At 38.8% G+C, this 21,506-nt stretch overlaps 1 protein-coding gene across 1 annotated transcript in view; it reads left to right on the top strand.

Annotated features, from left to right (window-relative positions):
* The window catches only part of myo18aa (myosin XVIIIAa), a 42,689-nt gene that overhangs the window by 9,460 nt on the left and 11,723 nt on the right, over window positions 1-21,506 (top strand). The window contains exons 8-36 of the mRNA XM_081353815.1: window positions 651-738; window positions 828-934; window positions 1,036-1,212; window positions 1,292-1,502; window positions 2,788-2,930; window positions 3,013-3,113; window positions 3,287-3,350; window positions 3,446-3,590; window positions 4,240-4,404; window positions 5,739-5,829; window positions 5,934-6,126; window positions 7,434-7,520; window positions 7,900-8,041; window positions 8,124-8,283; window positions 9,157-9,340; window positions 9,446-9,641; window positions 9,731-9,840; window positions 11,858-11,923; window positions 12,924-13,052; window positions 14,409-14,552; window positions 14,946-15,035; window positions 15,238-15,357; window positions 18,061-18,181; window positions 18,403-18,530; window positions 18,735-18,889; window positions 20,539-20,662; window positions 20,804-21,004; window positions 21,128-21,238; window positions 21,329-21,433. Coding sequence (XP_081209941.1) covers window positions 651-738; window positions 828-934; window positions 1,036-1,212; window positions 1,292-1,502; window positions 2,788-2,930; window positions 3,013-3,113; window positions 3,287-3,350; window positions 3,446-3,590; window positions 4,240-4,404; window positions 5,739-5,829; window positions 5,934-6,126; window positions 7,434-7,520; window positions 7,900-8,041; window positions 8,124-8,283; window positions 9,157-9,340; window positions 9,446-9,641; window positions 9,731-9,840; window positions 11,858-11,923; window positions 12,924-13,052; window positions 14,409-14,552; window positions 14,946-15,035; window positions 15,238-15,357; window positions 18,061-18,181; window positions 18,403-18,530; window positions 18,735-18,889; window positions 20,539-20,662; window positions 20,804-21,004; window positions 21,128-21,238; window positions 21,329-21,433 — 3,858 coding nt within the window. The remainder of the gene's footprint in view (window positions 1-650; window positions 739-827; window positions 935-1,035; window positions 1,213-1,291; window positions 1,503-2,787; window positions 2,931-3,012; window positions 3,114-3,286; window positions 3,351-3,445; window positions 3,591-4,239; window positions 4,405-5,738; window positions 5,830-5,933; window positions 6,127-7,433; window positions 7,521-7,899; window positions 8,042-8,123; window positions 8,284-9,156; window positions 9,341-9,445; window positions 9,642-9,730; window positions 9,841-11,857; window positions 11,924-12,923; window positions 13,053-14,408; window positions 14,553-14,945; window positions 15,036-15,237; window positions 15,358-18,060; window positions 18,182-18,402; window positions 18,531-18,734; window positions 18,890-20,538; window positions 20,663-20,803; window positions 21,005-21,127; window positions 21,239-21,328; window positions 21,434-21,506) is intronic.

The following is a 21,506-nucleotide window of genomic DNA, read 5'->3' as shown; positions in this document are numbered from 1 at the left end:
AGAGCTCCTGGTTGAACCGAAGCATGTTTCCCATTCAAATTTTAATTTGATCTATGTGTGCACATTTGATAATTCGGTTAATTTGCCGTTTCTGTGTGTTATAGATTTATTTGTGGTGTGTGAAGAGAACTTTTTATAATTTTTCTCTCTTGACGTAATGGGTGGAGTTTGACTTAGTCCAGTGCCACCTCTGTGGACCAAATGGGTGGAGTTATGTTTAGCGATAGGGTTATGGGTAGGGTTGGGTGTGGTTGAACCGTCTAGCTCCATCCATTACGTCCAGCGATTGGGTGCTGGATGTCAAGCTCCACCCATTGGCTCTGCAATGAGCAGCCTCTCTATAGACTTCAACCTAATGATGTGCATTGCTCTGCTGTATTCTTTTTTAGGTTAGATGTGTTTGTCTCCCTCTATTATGCAGTTTTGTTGTGTGCAGATGCTTTACTATAATTATATTCAGATGCTTTATTACCAATATATTTATTTATGTTTATATTTATTGTGCTAGCAGTGTTCACTTTATAATATCACAAACATAACAGACTGAAAAGCTGTACTGAATCACAATCAATCCAACACAGAGTTACGGGACATCTACATTACTTGCAGTTTGTGTGTGTTCTGACTATCTCTCTCACTCTCTACTGCAGGTGAAGACGGAGGAGCAGCTTGCTGCAGAGAAGGCCTGGTACAACACTGAGAAAGTCTGGCTTGTCCATAAAGATGGCTTTTCTTTGGGTTAGTGAAGTCATAGTGTTCATTAAACACTCCTATTATGATCTGGATCCTCAAATGTCCTGTAACAAATGTTCATTTTGTCTATATAGCTACACAGCTCAAGACAGAGATGGGCTCTCTCCCAGAGGGGAAAGTGAAGGTCAGACTGGAGCATGATGGGACATTACTGGAAGTGGACGAGGATGATGTGGAGAAGGTGGGCGGAGTCACTAACCACATGGATGATGGTGACCCATGCAACCTGTTTAAATACTCTCATCTATCGTTTTATCTATCGTTCTATCTGTCTCTCATCAGGCGAATCCTCTATCATATGATCGAGTGGAGGATCTCTCGTCTCTTCTGTACCTCAATGAGTCCAGCATCCTTCACACATTGCGTCAGCGCTATGGTGGAAACCTCATTCACAGCTATGCTGGGTCAAATCTGCTGGTGATCAATCCTCTCAGCACTCCTGCCATGTACTCAGAGAAGGTACGAGCTTCACAAAAAGTTATAGTCACCTCAGAGTTATGTTCTAAAGAGATGGAGTGACACGGTCTCTTTATATCAGGTGATGCAGATGTTTAAGGGCTGCCGGAGGGAGGAAACAGCCCCTCACATCTTCGCTGTTGCTCAGTCGGCATATCATCAGCTGCTGACAACACGTCAGGATCAAACCATCGCGCTACTGGGCAAGAGCGGCAGCGGAAAGACCACCAGCTGCCAGCATCTGCTGCAGTACCTGGTCACAATCGCAGCCGGCAGTGGGAAGGTGTACTCGGGTGAGAAACAAAATGAGGACCTCAAAAAACATTGTTGCCTTGTTGTACACTGCTACTTCAATTAAACATTTATTTCAGTTAGTTGCCAACATTTCTAATTTTCTATTTTTTTTATAAAATGTAAGTTATTCTTGTAATATTATCGTCCATGTGGATGTCCATGACATGCGGAGTCCCTCAAGGCTCAATTCTTGCGCCACTCCTGTTCAACCTGTACATGCTCCACTCCTGTTCAACCTGTATATGCTCCCACTGAGCCAAAATAATGAGAAAGAACCAAATTGCTTACCACAGCTATGCAGACGACACACAGATTTACTTAGCCGTATCGCCTAACGACTACAGCCCCATTGACTCCTTGTGCCAATGCATTGATGAAGTCAACAGTTGGATGTGCCAAAACTTTCTTCAGTTAAACAAAGACAAAACTGAAGTCTTTGCGTTTTGAAACAAAGATATTCTCAAGGTGAACGCATACCTTCACTCTAGGGGTCAAACAACTAAAAATCAAGTCAGGAATCTGACACCAGAGTCAGACCTTAGTTTCAGTAGTCATGTCAAAGTAATTACTAAATCAGCATACTTTTAATATTGCAAGAATTAAATGCTTTGTTTCCAGTCAAGACTTATTGGATTATTGTAATGGACTCCTCACTGGCCTTCCCAAAAAGACCATAAGACAGTTGCAGCTCATACAGAACGCTGCCGCCAGGATTCTGAGCAGAACCAGAAAATATGAACATCACACCAGTCCTCAGGTCTTTACACTGGCTACCAGTTAGATTTAGGATTGATTTTAAAGTATTATTACTGGTATATAAATCACTCAATGGCCTAAGACCTCAATACATTGCAGATATGCTCACTGAATATAAACCCAACAGATCACTCAGATCATTAGGATCATATTAGCTAGAAATACCAAGGGTTCACTAAGCATGGCGAGTTCGCTTTTAATGGAACCAGCTTCCAGAAGAGATCAGATGTGCTCCTACAGTAGTCACATTCAAATCCAGACTCAAAACACTTCTGTTTAGCTGTGCATTTACTGAATGAGCACTGTGCCACTGTTCGTCCGACTGTTTGTACTGTAGTTTATTTCCTTTTTATTCTAAACTGTTCTTATTTCTTTTGATTATTTTAATTACTTCTATGTAAAGCACTTTGAATTACCATTGTTTATGAAATGTGCTATATAAATAAACTTGCCTTGCCTTGCCTTGAAATTAATCAAGATAATTTCTATGATTTTTACCGAGCATCATGAACTGTTCCCTCCCCACAGCTGAGAAATGGCAGGCGGTCTATTCGGTTCTAGAGGCGTTTGGAAACTGCAGTACAGCAATGAATGGGAACGCCAGTCGCTTCTCACACATAGTCTCTCTTGACTTTGACCAGGCAGGACAGGTGGCCTCTGCATCCGTTCAGGTAGTGTACAGCGAGGGCGATTATTCATCATTTCACTGGGGGATTTATCTTTGATTTGCTTTACTGTATGTCTCCCATACAGACCATGTTGCTGGAAAGGTTCAGAGTGACCAGGCGACCAGAAGCAGAATCCAGCTTCAATGTGTTTTACTATCTGATGGCCGGAGCAGATGCATCTCTAAAGTGAGTGAGAGACTATTATTAAAAAACAAAAAGCATGCATACTAAGTGCATACTTACGGCATAAATCAATCCAGCCATCTTTTGTCACAATAAATAGCAAGAATAGTGTGCAAACTGAGATTCATCCATAGCAGGAACATATGTAGATTAAAGCTGATCGTCGTGCCTTTCAGGACAGAACTTCATTTCAATCACTTTGCTGAGAACAACACGTTTGGGCTCCTCCCTCACTCGAAGGTAAGAAATGCCACACATGCAATCATAAGGCAGAGCTAGACACACATTTGATCTGTTTTATCTGTACACATTGTATCATATCATCTTTTCTGTAGCCCGAGGACAAGCAGAAAGCCACTCAGCAGTTCACTAAGCTGCAGGCTGCCATGAAAGTCCTGGGCATCTCTGCTGAAGAACAGAAAACAGTGTGGCTGATTTTAGGGGCCATATACCATCTCGGTGCCGCTGGGGCCACCAAAGGTAAAGCTACCAGCTTCTCCAGTGCCTAAATCAACACTAATATCTGAATGCATGAGAACACTGTAGAATACAGAATGCCTGATTGCACAGAGTGTATTTTAACATCTGTCCACTAAGAGTCAGTAGAGTCTTTTCACTCATGTGACTGAGTATGCGCTTGATGTCTAAAAAACATTTGCCAGTTATCATCAGTGTTTAATACTGTTTGTACAACAGTTGTTGTGTTTGTGTTTTATTTGTTGTAATCATGTGTTTTTATTGCATATTGATGTTGCATGCTGCCCCCATCATAACACAGAAACAGATGCAGGTAAATGCAAGTCTCTCTCTCTCTCCCTGTTTCTGTTTTAGACTGAAGGCAGGTGGTTTTATTATTTTTATTTGATTTATTTAGCTTCTTAATAGAACTGTGCCCATCTTTCATCTGCCTGTGTGCTTGTTTCTGCTCTCTGATGTCGAACGCCAGAATGAAAATGTTTGTTCTCTTTGATCATCAATCCAGGAGATGAAAGTTTCTCCTTGTTCTTTGGACATTTGACCAAAGAGCTTTCACAGTAGCTGGAAAATCTATTCTAGTTCAGCATAATGTGACGGATGTTTTGTGGTAACACTGCTTTTCTTTTGCGAATGCGGCTTTCTGACCCTTCAGCGGGCCGAAAGCAGTTTGCCAGACACGAGTGGGCACAAAAAGCAGCGTATCTCCTGGGCTGCACGCTGGAAGAGTTGTCGTCCGCCATCTTTAAACAGCAGGGAAAGAGCACCCTGCCCCGCTCAGTCAGCGTCCGGCAGAGTACGGATGATACGGACAGCTCGGGTATCTTTTTTATTTGTTAATATTCTTAAATATGTCATAAATGCTTACCTATTTTATGTTTAACCCTCATCCTTCCCTTGGGTGATTTTGACCCGAAATTCGTTTAGAAAATAAAAATAAAAAAGTGAGTGTTCATCAGAGGGGTCCAAGACCCTGGGACTTTTTTCGCACTTGAACCACGTATACACACACAAAAATTTGAATGGATTCAAGGAGTTTTGTGGTTGAAATTTAAACAAGTAAGAAATCCTTCCCTCGCGGGTCAATTTGACCCCCTTAGGAATGAATGGAATGCGAGGAATGCTTCAGTACGCATAGAAAAACCTAAAAATGCTCAAAATTCAAACTAAAATTGCTAAAACTTTACCTAAAAAATATAGTTATGATGTCTATATTTGTATCTTAATGCATACTGAAGAGAAACTGACTTTAGGACCCACCGGAATAGCTCATTTGCTCTAAATAGAGCCATAAGACCATCTAGTCGCAAGAGTCATGAAATATCATGTTAAATTATTATTTTTCCTCAAGAGGATGGCAAAGACACCCAATGTAAGATATTTTGAGCTGAATTAAAAGGGTTATGCATGAAATTGTGAGGGTTTTTTTTATTTAAGTTGAAGGAATGTGATGAATGTGCTTAAATATGTGACCCTGGATCATAAAACCAGTCACAAGTCGCACGGGTATATTTGTGGCAATAGCCAACAATACATTGTATGGGTCAAGATTATAGATTTTACTTTTATGCCAAAAATCATTAGGATATGAAGTAAAGATCATGTTCCATGAAGATATTTTGTACATTTCCTACCGTAAATATATAAAACATGTATTTTTGTGAGTGAATGCAGCACAATCGCGAACGTAAATGAACAACTTTAAAGGTGATTTGCTCAATGTTTCGATTTTTTTGCACCCTCAGATTCCAGATTTTCAAATAGTTGTATCTCGACCAAATATTGTCCTATCCTAACAAAAAATGCATCAATGGAAATCTTATTTATCCAGCTTTCATATGATGTATAAATCTCAATTTCGAAAAGTGTACCCATGTGACTGGTTTTGTGGTCCAGGGTCACATATATGTATTTATTGATCAAATCTAGTAATTTAAAGGTAAATAAAATAAAAAATAACAAAAAATCTCCACAAAAAAAAAACAAACATTAAAAATAGAAAAAATATTATCAAAATGAAATAAAATAAGCTTTCTTGACAAAAAATAAATAAATTTGTAAGTAGAATTTTAGGGCTTCAGGTCATTATGACCCGCGAGGGAAAGATGTGTTACAAAGTGCGAGGGTTAAAAAGAGTTTTTGTGTGCGTTTCAGTGTCTAAAGCAACAGCAGCAGAGTGTTTGGAGTCCATGGCATCTGGTTTATACTCTGAGCTTTTCACGCTCATCATCTCTCTCATTAACAGGTAATCAGTGATTACCTAGTGCAGTATGAACTTATTTAGTAGGGTAAGAGATACATTACGCAGCACATGTATCTTTCATAGCACATGTGTTTTTCTCCTTTCAGAGCACTGAAGTCCAGTCAGCATTCTCTCTGTTCTCTGCTGATTGTGGACACACCAGGGTTCCAGAACCCTCGTCAGGTGAAGAACCAGCGTGGTGCCACGTTTGAGGAGCTTTGCCATAATTACGCTCAGGAACGTCTACAGTTGCTTTTTCAGGAGCGGACGTTCGTAAGGGAACTGGAGCTTTACAAAGAGGTGTGGAAAAAACACATCCTGAGCCAATGACAAGTCAAAATCTCATTACACTCCACTTCTTATAAAAGCTGTACATTTAAATGGCTGTTAATATACTACAACTTAAAGCTACACTGTGTAGGATTTTCTCCCATCTAGCGGTGAAATTGTATATGACTACCAACTGAATATTACTTTCTAGCTCCTCCCATTCCAAAGGCGTTTTAACTCCTACGGTGGCTGTATTATTTCAAATCTGCCGGCAAACGCGACCAAATCTCCCTCTCGCATTCGTCACGGCGCCACTGCATGTAAAAACAGGAAAGGCGAAGCTTGTATGTCCCTCTTTGTCTAATGTATTTTCAAGATGGATGCGCAAAATGGCTTCCGCCATTCGAGCGACTCGCTCGTATGTATTCTAAATGGCAGATTATACACTTACGAGAATACTTAATTAGTTGGTTGAAGTGATTACACATTAATGAGAACGTATAATTTTGAAATAACATGTTTTTTGCTAAAAATCAACTTAAAATATTACACAGTGTAGCTTTAAATGTATATTTACAAATTAATGTTTTATTTATTTGCCTGTATTAGATGGGTCAGTGGAGCAATGCACTACTACTCTGACAGTTTAATAAAATAATTATAAAAAATAATGCAATAAAATGTTGAGTGGTTCAGTGCCTTTTTGAAAACTTTAAACTACTATTAACTTGACAAAGCATCTTAAAAACAAAGCTCATGGCACAAGATTACCAAGATGTCTGATGCATTTGTACATAGACAAACAATTAATCACAATCGCTTAACAATCCTATATGAATGGCCTTCAAGTCTATCTCGGATAGGAAATACAACAAACAATATACAACTGTTCAAAAGTTTGGGTCAGTAAGATATTTTAATGTTTTTGAAAGAAGTTTTTTATGCACACCAGGACTGTATTTATTTGATCAAAAATACAAAAAAACATTATTTTTGTAACATTATGTAAATGTCTATACTGTCACCTTTGATCAATTTAATGTATCCTTGATGTGAAATGGGCAAAGCATGAATTTCTTTAACAAAAATTTTTACTGATTCAAAACTTTTGAACAGTAGTGTATATTGATTTCTCAGGCCACTTTTTGCCATTTCTATTCAATGTTTTATTCATCTTCCACAGTAATATAATGTCTTATTATTTTAATTTTTCACTACAAACATTGACATATGCAATTATTTGCAGTTTAATTAGTTTCATTAATTTGCAATCTAATTGAAGCAATGCATTATGAGTCAATGTCCATCCAAACAAATGAACTGTTGTGTTTCCATAGGAAAACATTGAGATCACACTGGATGACCTGGAGCCCAGCCCTTCTCGCTCATTGGCTGTGATTGATCAGTCCTCCAGTCAAGCCCTGGTGAGACACACTTCCTGAATGAATCAACTGCTATGGCCAATAATTCAGCTAATGTTTAAAGTTTGTGTGATTTCTATCAAAAAGAGCTCTCTGGATAATAATTATTTAATGTAACTCCCATCTCTGCATTTGTGTTTAATCAAAAACACTTAGATGTTGAAGATTGAAACTGGAAATGACATACTGTCAATGCAGGGCAAATTTAATCCTATATTAAAAGTCATTGTTTGGCCAGTCATGGTGATACACTTTTCTAACCGTGTTTTTAAGTACAAGTCAAGAACAGAAGAGCTCAATGTGAGAGATCTGAAGGAAAAGTGTGTGTATTATTTCTACGATTGTGATTATTTGACAATGGATATTCATGTTTGTGTTTCAGGTACGTACTCTGTCCCGTACAGATGAGGCCAGAGGTCTGTTTTGGCTGATGGAGGAGGAGGTTTTACAGCCGGGAGGGTCAGAGGAAACACTCCTGCAACGACTCTTCAGTTACTACGGCCCTGCGGAGGGAGAGAGCACAGGTCACACACACAAACATGCACGAACACAAACTCACACACTTACATTCTGCCCAGGACCAATTTATGTATTGTTTTTCTGCAGGTCGCACAGTGGTGCTTAAAAGTGAAAATGCACATCACTTTCTGCTCGGCCACAGTTATGGGACAGATTGGGTGGAATATGACACACGTGGTTGGCTGAACCTAGCCAGGCAAAATCCCAACCCCCAGAACGCTGCCAATCTGCTGCAGAACTCCCAGAAGTAAGACCTGCCTTCAACCATTTGCACTTGTCACTTTAGTAAATTAGTCAAAAAACATATTATACCTATTATGCTTTTTTTCATTTGACCGTTCCTTTATTGTGTAATATAGTTGTTTGTGCATGTAAACAGTCTGCAAAGTTACAAAGCACAAAGTCCACGACAAAAGGGACTCCACGACACCTGCCTTAAAGGCCTTGTTTGTATTCCTGCCATTATTTCCGTGTCATACCTATGCCACCATGTAACACATTTGCATAATCCCCGCCTGCTGGCTATTTTGTATTTTATACAATGGTAGTTATAAGGCCAGGAAGAGGTTATCACTCTTCTATTTGAAAGAAAAAACATGATTACATAGACTTCCAAAGGCAGTGGAACTGAAGAACCAGTGATTTTTAACACTATTCCTCAGCAGCACAACTACAACCTTTTGTATAGTAGTGTGGCGTTGTCAGGATTTACTAAAGACATGCAGTGAAAAAGTAGCACTGAAAAGGTGTTATTCTTGCAGTTTCCCTTTCAGACGCAAAATTTATAGGAGGAGAGTGTTTAAATTAATCATGCAAGGTGATTTACTGAGGTTTGCTCTAGTCAATTTACTGGTATTTGTGCCATTATTTACCACCCAAAAAAGTAATTTGCGCTGCTCTTGGTAGATTGCGTTAGTCATTATGGAAATGATCCGGCTGTGTTCGTGTTCTTTAATTTGCGCGGCGTCGTAAGTAGATCAAGTGCAGAACTTTCTTGCCCTGTTTAGTAATTCAGGCCTTAAATCATGTAAACTTGTTCTAGTAGACCTCCTAAACAAAATTATGAACCTGTGGATAAAAGGGGCGTTTTTCATTCAAGAACAAACTGTCTTTCCTACAGAAAGAGCATCAGCGGGATGTTTGTGGGCCGCTCCAGCAGTGCGGTTCTGACCGGCTCAATCGCCGGACTGGAGGGCGTCTCTCAGCTCGCCCTGCGCCGGGCCACCGGCATGAGGAAGACCTTCACCACAGGCATGGCAGCGGTCAAGAAGAAATCTCTCTGCCTTCAGATTAAACTCCAAGTGGTGAGTTTTCAAGAGGATCCTACACTGAATAGTAGTTGTTAAAATTCCCCATTAATTTGAAGAAATGGCTAATACTACTCATTATATATTACCTCTTTCGATCAGGATGCACTGTTGGACACCGTTCGCAGATCCAGGGTTCACTTTGTCCACTGTCTGTTACCCCGAGCAGAAGTTCTGAGGGCCGCAGGATCCTCAGAGGAGAGTTGCGACCCTGGACTCATGCAAATGGATGTGGCTTTGCTCAGGGCCCAGATCCGTGGCTTCAAACTGCTGGACAGTTTGAGGATTTACAGACAAGGTGAGAAAAGAGATTGAAAGATCTAATCAAATAGATACAATGAAGTCCTCTCTGTTATTACCTGCTGAATATCCGCTTGCTTTGTGCAGGTTACCCTGACCACATGGTCTTCTCTGTGTTCAGAAGACGCTTTGACATTTTGGCCCCTCACTTGACCAAGAAACTGGGCCGAAACTATATTGTGAAGGATGAGAAACGAGTGAGTAGCTATTTAAGAGAATAATGAGCATGGAAATAATAGTACAAAAGCTTTACAAATTACCGAAATTAAGTTTTGGGCTCCTCTCGCTCTTGTGTTTCGTGAGTCCGAGACAGAAATGAACTCTGGGTAATCAGGGTTATTGTGACAGCTTAATCAAGAAACCCCAGCTGGGTCGCTGACTTGAATCAATACGCAGAGCAGACAGGAAAAATGTAGTAATTGCTCTGGGCTTTAGTGCTTACTTAATGCCCAAATGTACTGTAATTATCAGCTAGAAAAATGTCTCCATCCAGGGGCCTCCTAATCTCTCTTTGGTCCTGTGATTAGCCGGGTGGAAAGGATAGTTTTATACAAAACATTTGCACTGTGGTCCTGGGCATGTAAATGGCAGACAGGGTCCAAAGTTAACATTCGCCAAGTGCCAAATGCAAGTACAAATGGGCTTTGTAGAGTAAAAAATTATTCATGAGTTGAATTCATGAGCATAATGCATAGTTTAAAAATGACAACGTGAATCTCACTGATACAAATAACATGAATATTCAACTATTGAAACATATTCTAACAACTTTTCCTAAATGGAAACATTGTAACATAGAAAGTTGCAATTACAATAAAGTCATACAATAAATGACGAAAAATATACATACATGAAATGGGATATAACATCAAAGTTCCTCTCTTCTGCTGAGACTTTTTGCAAGCGTTGTGACAGAATTGTGCACTGTTGTGAGAAATGAAGTTGCAATTGTGAGATACAGTATAACATTGTATATTAAAGGGATATTTCACCGCTGGAAAGATGAATGTGCATTTAAATTGGGTCATTTATGGAGTAGAAATGTGAAATTATTTTAGAAGTTGGTGCATTCTAGACTGAGAAAAGCCGGAAAATGTATTTTTGGCTCATGGAAATTAAAGACAACAACTCCCAGAATGCACTTGCTTCGCTGCCCTACAAGGCCACTCCCAAGCCACGCCTACCGGTTACAGAGGGCAGTATCGGAAGAAATGATACACCTAGGCTACTAGTCGACTCGAAACTGAAAAGACTATTTTTATCGTGAGATCCCCCTATGGGCGGGTTGAAAACATGCAGAACTAGCTCCTCCTACTGGCTGTAGTCTCTCGCCTCTGGCCAAATAAGCCTCCGATATCGGAGGTTTTTTTCCAGACACACAATACAGAAATCTCTCATCTCAGGGGGACATGAGGGAGGGAAGCACGGTCATTCGAAAATACTACCGGGTTTCTACAGATACAAAGCTTAATGCTAATCGGTGAAGTATCCCTTTAAGATAAACGCAATTGTGAGATAGTCATATTGTGAAATATAAAGTCATACTGTGAGATTTAAAGTTTAGTTTTTTTACTCTGAGGCTGAAATAAGCATGTGTTCTTGACTTGTACAAACCTGTGCTGTAAAGAATGAACAGCTAAATAATCACATTGTCAATGGGACTAAATATATACAGTTAATGCCCCGTCTAAAACATGAATTGCTGGTAAATTGACAGGTATAGCTAAAAGTAAATTTTAGACACCTAACACCTACTTTTAGAGTAAAAAGGGTACAGAAAGATGCCCAACCTCTTTTTGTAACACAACAGAGAAGGTCAGTGGTGTTTCAAGTCCAAGAGAAAGTAGAAACGATGCAAAATTGGAGATCTAGAGAGACACAACGAGAAAGAAAAAGACAGAGGGAGGTAGAACCGTGTCTCAGAGGAGAGTTATTTGTGAACCAATTCAAACAATGGCCCTTTAGTTGTCAGGGGCCAGAGCCCCCTTTACCACTGTAATCTAGATGAGCCTTTTCAGATAGATCGAGTTCTCAAGACCTTTCCGCATGAGAGAGACAGTGTCAGTGTCACGGTGAGGGCTGATGGTCGCCTGGACAGTTTGGGGACTGTATAACCAGTGAGAGTGTATCCTGTTGGCCTACACAGGGGTCAGCAGTTTTTTTTTGTAATGTACACTGTGTGAACTAGACATGACAGTGTGTGTGTCGTTGCAGGCAGTAGAGGAGCTTTTGGAGTCATTGGAATTGGAGAAGAGCAGCTATCACATGGGTCTTAGCAGGGTGAGTACACAGAAACACACATTTCTGTTCAATCTGTCACTTTAGAAGCATTAAAGGATGCAGTCAAATGTTGAATCTTAAGCGGCGGGTGATATTACGACTGTGTGCATTTTTCATCATCTACTGCGTGGTCCGTTGGCTGGACGCAAGACACTCTCTTCTCAGCATGAGCTGCTTTGTTTGTTTGTTTCTTTCCTAGTTCTTCATGCCGTCCTAATCAATGCGAACAGGCGCTGGCGCTCAACAGTTTAATCCCATCAGCTGGAAAATCATTGCAAGCCAAAAAGACGGCTGAAAAAAATGGTGGCATGTGTAAACAAGCCCCGCCTGGTGCGTTCCCAGAAGAATGGAGATTTATTGGACCGGATTATAAATTGGAATAGTTAGTCATTATTTTGTGGCAGCTGCAATCGGCGTAAAGGTTTACGAAGGCTGAACTGTGCTCAGAAATAGATTACAATGTCAGGGGCCCTTCATGAAGGATTCGAGCAACAAAACAAACTGATTTACCAGCATCTCCTGTCAGTTCTGCTCGACTTGTGCTCTTTACGATTACTGGCAATGAAAAATAAACCAAATAGGCGTTAAATGGACATTGATTTACTTGGTTTGTTCAGATTGTTGTGGTCAGATGTTGACACTAGATAAAATAGTTGCATGAGTGTAATTAGCATTCGATTTTTTTTCCGATTTTTTATTTGAATAAGTAAAAGAAAACTGATACTGAAATGGATAGAAAAGCCACCTCTCTCTTGCTGTTAAAGAAATATATCCATATTATTTTTCATACTAAATTGATTGAAGACATAATTCGTTACAAAAAACATCAATGTGCTTATGACTCTTCATTACAGATAAAAGCTGCATCTGTTTTAAAATATGACTCCATATGAGTTTATTCACATCTCTTTTACTACTATGAAATGTTAGGACCATCATAATATGCACTTTTAACATGCTCCCTTTGCTGTTCTCACAATTGTGTTGGTGTGTGTGTTAGGTGTTCTTCAGGGCTGGAACAGTGGCTAAACTAGAGGGACAGAGGGATGAACACACCAGACAGAACATCACGCTGTTCCAGGCTGCCTGCAGGGGCTTTCTGTCTCGACAGGCTTTCAAAAAGAGGAAGGTAAAGTCAATTTTCTGTTTTGCTTCAGTCCTGTGCTGGAATTGCAATGTCAATCATACAGAATCTCAACATTTATTTCTCCAACAAAATCCAAAGGTTTGGTGTGGGTAAGATTTTTCAAATGTTTTCGAACAAGAAATCTCCTATGCTCACCAAGGCTGCAATTATTTGATCAAAAATTCATTAAAAACAGTAATATTGTGAAATATTATTACAATTTAAAAATAACTGTTGTTTTATTTTCTAATATACTCCTGTGGTTGCAAAGCCGAATTTTGAGCAGCCATTACTTAGAACAGATTTTTGCTTGTTAATGTTGAAAATATAATGTTCTGTTCATTGTGCATTGACATAAATTACTACCAGATAGTATTCAGTTGGTGATCTTTTATGGAGTTGATTAGATTTACTTTAAGGTAAAATATGTATTTTCTGCACCACCAGTATCGCCGTGCAGAATTGCAGACAAAAACACTCCCCCGTCTCCCATTGGTCAGCCTAACAGATAGTCCCACCCCCATTTGGTCAGCCAAACAGATAGTCCCACCCCCCATTGGTCGGCCAAACAGATAGTCCCACCCCCAATTCGCACCAGTGGTAGAGCCAATGTTGTTGTTGGGCAGCTCAAAAAAAGCTAAATAATGTTTTGAAAGCACCACAAAATCACAGTTTTTTCACTTTTTGAGAATTAATCTACAAATCACTTGTTTATAGTTGTCTCTGCATATACACTGTGGTAGAAAATATTTTAACACTGAAAATATTACACTTCAGCTTTAAATGCTTTCCTGTTTAGTTTCTCTAGAAGTATTATAATTATTATCACGCCGTCTCTGTATCATTATAGGCGAATCACTTTGAGATCATGACATGCAATCAGGCCTCTGAACAAAATCCTCTAAGTGCATTTTATTCATTCCAATCAAATTTACAGTTTTGGTTGACAAGTCTTTCAGTACTTTTTCAAAAATGACATATCAAAGTCATTCTGTGGCTTTTATGTCTGTGTTTGCAAAGGAACATTAATCATTTCATGCCACGCTGTTAATGCGACTGTCATGTCATTCACAGATGGAGATCTGTATCATCAGCCTGTTTGTTCTGAACTCACATATTGCAGAAATTAAGGAATAGTTCAGTCAAAATGAATATTCTGTCATCATTTACTCATCCACGTGTCATTCACACGTCTTTCACACTCATGTCAGTAGATAGGCCAGCAAAAAACAGCACAAAAGATTTGACTTAGGATGACCTATGTGCTATAATATAAACAACATTAGGGTGAGTAAATGAAGACAGAATTTACATTTTTGTGTTCCTTTAGAGAAATAAAAACCCCTCTCTATCTCTCAGATCCAGGATTTGGCCATCCGTTGCGTCCAGAAGAACATTAAGAAGAATCATGGCGTGAAGGACTGGCCTTGGTGGAAGCTCTTCACCACCGTACGGCCTCTAGTAGAGGTTCAGCTCACCGAAGAACAGATTCGAGGAAAAGATGTGAGTCTTTCCATATTACTCTTTATTGCATGTCCCAGTTTGCTCACTATGTAAAGCTTCTTTCAACTCACAGTAGACTGCAAAGGTTTATCTATGTGTGTGGGTGCATTTGCCTTAAAGATGACATGGTCTGAGAGCTTTTGTTGCATCAGCGTCAGAGCTGAGAAATCTCTTTGATTCGTGAAGCCGTCATCTCAATCCGAGCTCAAAGCATTTGCAACATTGCTGTCTGGCCCCTTCCTGAACTCACCTGAAGGCAGATAGATCTTGCCTGATCAAAAAAACATCAGATCATACAATATTAGCCCAACTCAGGCCAAAGATTGTTTTTTTCTTATCTAAATATTCAATATTGTTTTGTGCTTGAGATTTTGCTGGTATTTTGAATCGTAGGAGGAGATCATGCATCTGAAGTTGAAGCTGGAGAAGGTGGAAAAGGAAAGAAACGAGCTTCGCCTGACCTCGGATCGAATGGAGAGCAGAGTAAGACGTGAAAGCCTCTTATTTTACCTATTTGAAAACCGTTTTGATAGACAATAAATGTAGTAAGTGATGTCTTAAAGAAAATGCAGGAAGGTTTCTGTGACTATTAGGTTTAAGTTGAGGAATTGATAATATATGAGTGGAAGTCAATTAAAACCCTCGACCATATTAGAAAAACCAATGCATATGTGTGTTTATGTAGATTACGGAGTTGACGGCAGAGCTTTCAGATGAGAGGAATTCTGCGGAGTCTACATCCCAGCTGCTGGAGACGGAGACAAGCGAGAGATTGCGTCTGGAGAAGGACATGAAGGATATGCAGGTACATGTCCTCCATGCTTCAGGAAGACAGATGCTACTAAGTTAACTGTAAATTCAGTAAAATAGTGTAGTTTTTCCCAATAATGAGCTTTTTCCAGTGGTATAGTTTACAAAAACTCTGCATCACTAGATTTTGTCACATTATATTGCATGTGCAGTTTTACTTCCAAGCATACTGAGTAGATAATTAAACACATTCATCTAAAATGTCTCTTACATGTAGTGTTGGAAATGGATTCATATTAGTAAATTAATTTATTCAGACCAATATGCTGTAGCGGAGATAGCATGGGTGCATAGGTGCGGCCGCCCCAGGGCCCCGTGCCAATTAGGGGCCCCTCAAACGCCACCGATCTTGCTTCACTGGACAGGAACGGGGCCCTCGCCAAGTGACACATTGCACAGGGCCCTGGCAAAGTAACATATTGTCGACACATTAACTGTAATTATGAGCCTGATCCCAATTTAGAACCAACCATTTTTAATACGTGGGCCGTTATAACCAGGGGCGGCGCCAGATAATTTTTTAACGTGTTGAGGGGGTGCTAGACTTATTAAATACTTTTAATAAATGAGCAAAAATTGGCCACTTAATATTTAATATTCAGTTATTTTAATGATCACAATTAAAGTATTAATTTTATTAAATCGAATAAGCACCTACATTCGGCATTCAATCAAATATTATTAAAGATTTATTATTATTTATTAATAATGTTATTTCAACACAATATCTAATTTCGACATATGTGTGCCGAGTGTGCGTGCAACAAGCAAGATGTGCATTTGTAAATCCGGTGACACGCGTGCATTGATTTTTATTAATAAACTAGTCTTTTCTGTCAGTGTCGCTGCAAAGATGAAGTTGACGATCGCCATCTCCGTTGTAAATGCGACTATAGCCTAGAGAGAAATGCACACCTTGGATTACATAATCAGAGAGTAGCTATTTCTTTTCATTTTGAATTGTTTCTTTAAAGACATTTAAAGCTTTCTTTAGATAGGCTATATTATCTCATGTCTGAGTTTCGGTTTATTAATGATGAGATACACTCCTGTTCATATGCAATGCAATTGACCGCGCGGGCGCCTCCATGTCATGATTTATATTGTCTGCTATTGCTTCTTATTTATTAAATACAGGCAATTGGTTGATGAAAAATGTATTAAAATTAAGATACAATTTATACAAAACGAAATTCACTTTAAATAAAGGCTTTCTACAAAACTTAATGAAGAAAATTAAGTTTAATCATGTCTGACCCATTAACAAAATCATGTCTGACATGATGCGACCTATCATGGTGTTCACTTTTCATAATCAACATAGATGGAAAAAATAACATTATAATATTTGAACAAATATGAAACTAAATGCTCTTATTTAATGGCTACAACAAATATAGTAGGCCTACATACTCTCTATTTGTACAAATTGCTGCACATTCAAGTTAATTCTCGAATTAATTTTCAAATTATTGAATACAATAAACATACCACCTCAAAAATATATAAATAAAATATATATACAGTTGTACTGCAGGCTACATTATTACATATGCATTCATCAAACGTTAATTTTTTTTAAGATATTTTATGTTTTTTTAACGGTTTTAATTTTAAAATGACTTGGTAGCAGAGGGCCCCATGATGAAGCTCCGCCCCCACTGTACTGAGAGTCTAGCTCCGCCCCTGCCAATATGAATTTGGATTTAAATCATAGAAATTGTAAAGATTAACCAAAAATAATAATAATTATACAAGTACAACCTTTTATGGATTTTTTTTGTAAAATATTTAAAGTGCCCCTATTAAAGTTTATAAAGGCTTTTTTAAAGTTTTCTAATTTTGTTTTGGAGGTCTTCTACAATAGAATTACATGTGCCTAAACCCCCTCCTTTCCGCGAGCTTACTCTGCTCTGATTGGTCAGATGGCCCAGTCTGTTGTGATTGGTCTACTGTTAATAACGAAACACCCATTACTATATCTGATTTTCAGCTCTGGAGGCTTCCTCAGTGCTTGTATACACAATGAAACGAACAGTAACAATGGCGTCGTTTTTTTTAACGTATCAATTCCAGCGTGAATCCTCACTCAAAGTGGATTTGCAGCGCTGAAAACAGCATTTTCTCGACATGTCGACAACACGAACCAAACTCTTCCAGACCTCAGCTACAACTACAGTGTTTATAGGGCAGGTCAAAGTAGACGTTGTTCATGGGCAGCCAATGAAGACCATAGGCTGGCATTATGCAAATGTGTTACATTGTTACGTATATATGTAAAAGGAAGTGAGGAAAAATTGAGACTTTGCCCTTTGATCTTTGAAATTTTGCAGACCTTTTACATCCACAAACAGCTATATTGCGCATTGCATTAAAGGTAATATTCGAAAAAGCATAATAGGGGCACCTTAAATGCTAATTTAATTAGTTTATCACTATGTTGTCAATATGGTGAACGAACAATCATCTAAGTACTTTTTTTTATAAGTGTAGCTTTACTGTAGTTGAACTGCTTTAAAGTAACTTCTTTGGGTAGTTTATGTCATGTATTGACTGGAAGTTGTGGTAAAAGACTGTTGGAGAGATCTTATAGTTAAAAAAACTTTCTTTTATAATCTGAGGAGGTTGTGGTAGGAGTGTATTTTGTGAGTGGGCTGCTGTAGAACACACCTTTTTCTTTTCTTTTTCTGAAACTCAGGTGAAGTTTGACTCTGTGAAGAAACAGATGGAGTCCATGGAGATGGAGATCATGGAGGCCAGACTTCTCCGTGCATCAGAACTCAACGGCGAGATGGACAACGATGGCGATGATGATTCTGGTAAAAAACAAAACAAAAAGCTAGATGACCAATCAGATAGCAGCAGAAGCTGACTACCAAAATGTTGAATTTTAATAAGAACATATCAGTTTTTTTAGAGAAGTAGGAATAGTTTCCCTGGCTGCTGGGACAGAAAGAGTGCTAGTTTGGTAAAAAAAACCTGCTCAAAACACACACACACACACAAAATCTTTCTGTCTCTGTGTGTTTGTTCATGTCAGGAGGTGAATGGAGGTTAAAATATGAACGTGCCATCAGGGATATGGATTTCACAAAGAAAAAACTCCACCAGGAGATGGATGACAAGCTGGAGACAGAACAACAGAACAAGAGACACCTGGAAAGAAAAGTTAGTATAACAAGGCAAATACACACACGCACAATGCACACACACACTAGGCTTGCCAAACAGACTATACACACAATGTGAAATGTATCTGAATTCAAACTCTGCTACAATACAGTAAATAACTCTCTGACGATGGAAACCAGCAACACTTCAGAATCTTTAGACTTTTATAAACTTCACTTTCCTGTCTCTCTCTGTGTGTAGTTTGCAGAGTTACAGGCTGACCAGGAGGAGTCCCAACGATCTGTCCAGCAGCTGAAGAAGAAATGCCAGCGGCTGGCGGCTGAACTGCAAGACACCAAACTGCACCTGGAAAATCAAGAGGGGCGAAACCATGAGCTGGAGAGAAAACAGAGGAAGTAAGAGCCAATCACACACACACACAAAACCAAAAGAATCAATCAGCAAATGAACAGCCCAAACAATCAGAAAGTAAACAAACAGCTTATACAACTAAATGACAAAACCAAAAACAAACAGTAAACAAACAATCATGCAGTAAAGAGATGGGTCAAACAATAAACTGTTTTCAATAAAGTCGTTACTCTATGAATAAACAAATTGTATGATTGAACAAACGTTTGATCAAACTATGAAATCTTGTCCTGTATATGAACAAGGAACTGTATTCAAATAAATGGGGACTTTCCATAGACATCACGATTTCAATATTGTACAAACTGTATATTCTATCACCTGAACCTACTCCTAAACACAACCCTTACAGAAACATTTCTGCATTTTTACATTTTCAAAAAACATAATTTAGTATGATTGATTCATAAGCTGTTTTCCTCATGGGGACCAAAAAATGTCCCCCCAAATTATGGTTTACCAGGACCACACACACACACAGACACACACACACACCCACACCCACACCAGTCTCTGTTTTCAGTCTCCTGCCTGATCACCTGCTGATCTATAGAGATTTCGGTTTGATTATTGTTTACTCTGTGGTTGTTTCGGCCATTTTTTACTGTTTGTTTGTATGGGCTGTTTGTGTCTAATTTGAAAGGTTGAGCTGTCTGTTTAGTTTTTGTTTCTTTGTTTACTGTTTGTTTGATTAAACAGTTCCTTTACTTTCTGATTAGTTGGGCTGTTCATTTATTGTTTGGGCTGTTTGTTTACTTATCCTTTAATCACACGTTTGTTTAATCATACAGTTTGTTTAATCAAACAGTAAGCAATTTATGTTAAACAATTGATTGTTTAAGATGTTTGATTACTGTATAATTGTTTGGGCTTTTGTATGATTATTTGTTTACTGTCTGATTAGTATATTTTGTTTGTTTTTTAGTTAAGCAGTTTTTTACTGTCTTAATTACTTTTGTTTGTCGTTTAGTTGTTAAAGCTGTTTTTCTGATTTTTTTGTTCAGTTAAAGCGTTTAATTTACTGTCTGATTTCTTCCTTTTGTTTGTTGTTTAGTTAAAGCTAATTGTTTACTGTTTGATTACTGTATTTTGTTTGTTATTTAGTTGTTTAAGCAGTTTGTTTAATGTCTGATCACTCTTTTGTTTGTTGCTTTGTTTAAAGCTGTTATTTTCTGTCTGATCACAGTCTTTTGTTTGTTGTTTAGTTGTTTAAGTTGTTTGTGTACTGTCTGATTGTTGTTTTTTGTTTGTGTATTGCTAGACTGCTTGTTTTTTTTTTTCATGTGGCTGAATTGTGTTTAGTATTTGGCAGATCAGACTTAGAGCTGGAACTAAACCTTAAAATGCATGACATTTTATGAGTAACCTTGGTGCATTGACCTTATTCTGCTCAGAATTTTCAGCATCTGTAGAATTGGAGATGGAAAAAGAAGATCAGATTACTCAAATCAAAAAAATCCACAAGATCAGTAGCAGAAGAGGAAATGTTTGCTCTGGTGCCTACTGACTGAATCTCTGTTTGATAGTTTATGCCCATATTGTAGATATGAGCAGACTATCGTGTTTTTTCCCGTCATACTGTGGTTGAAATTACTTTGCTCAATGCTTGTTTATCTTCTGAATGTTCTGGCAGGTTTGATGTGGAGAAGAACCAGGCTCAAGAAGAACTACAGAAGGAGAGGAACCAGCGGGAGAAATTGGCCCGAGACAGAGATATGCTGGCGGGCGAGATGTTTACACTCAGACAACAGCTAGAGGTGAGAACTAAGATCGAAAAGTGTGTGTCTCTCTCTCTCGTGTCCTTAAGCAAGACACTTAACTTCAGATTTCTGTAGTAATTCTATGGCATGTTGCTCTGGATAAAAGCATCAGCTAATGTGTATAATTTTAAATAATAGGAGAAGGACACAGAGCTGTGTACGGTCAGTGTGAAGGTAGAGCAGCTGGAATCCGAGGTCCAGGATCTCTCCTCTCAGGAGTCCAAAGAGGAGGCTTCACTTGCCAAGTTTAAGAAGCAACTGCGTGACCTGGAAGCAAAGGTCAAAGATCAAGAGGAGGAGCTTGATGAACAGGCTGGAACCATTCAGATGCTGGAGCAGGTACAAGCTAAAAACTAAATTAAAAGGCGGATAGCGACTCTGAATAGCAGTCTGTTCTTGGAAGCAGTTTTGCAGAGGATAATATCAAGTTAACCTCACGTTATCTGTGTGTGTGTGATTTAGGCTAAACTTCGTTTGGAAATGGAGATGGAGAGACTGAAACAAACACACTCTAAAGAGCTTGACAGTAAAGATGAGGAGGTGGAGGAGATCAGACTGTCCTGCAGTAAGAAGGTGAGCACACAGGATCTGAACACTATCATAGGTCTCTCACAATTTGAGACCTCCATGTTTCCTAATGGCTCTTTTGCTGTGTGTGTGTAGCTGAAGCAGATGGAAGTGCAGTTAGAGGAGGAATATGACGATAAACAGAGAGTCCTGAGAGAAAAGAGAGACCTGGAATCCAAACTGATGACTGCACAGGAACAGGTACTGACACAACACAAATATTGCAGATAGCATACAATACACTCAACAAAGCATAACACATTATTGCACCATA

Source organism: Scardinius erythrophthalmus (assembly GCF_964197995.2).
Source record: "Scardinius erythrophthalmus genome assembly, chromosome: 23".
NCBI classification, from domain to species: domain Eukaryota; kingdom Metazoa; phylum Chordata; class Actinopteri; order Cypriniformes; family Leuciscidae; genus Scardinius; species Scardinius erythrophthalmus.
Note: the sequence above shows the minus strand (reverse complement) of the source record. Positions and strands in the feature narration are given on the sequence as shown.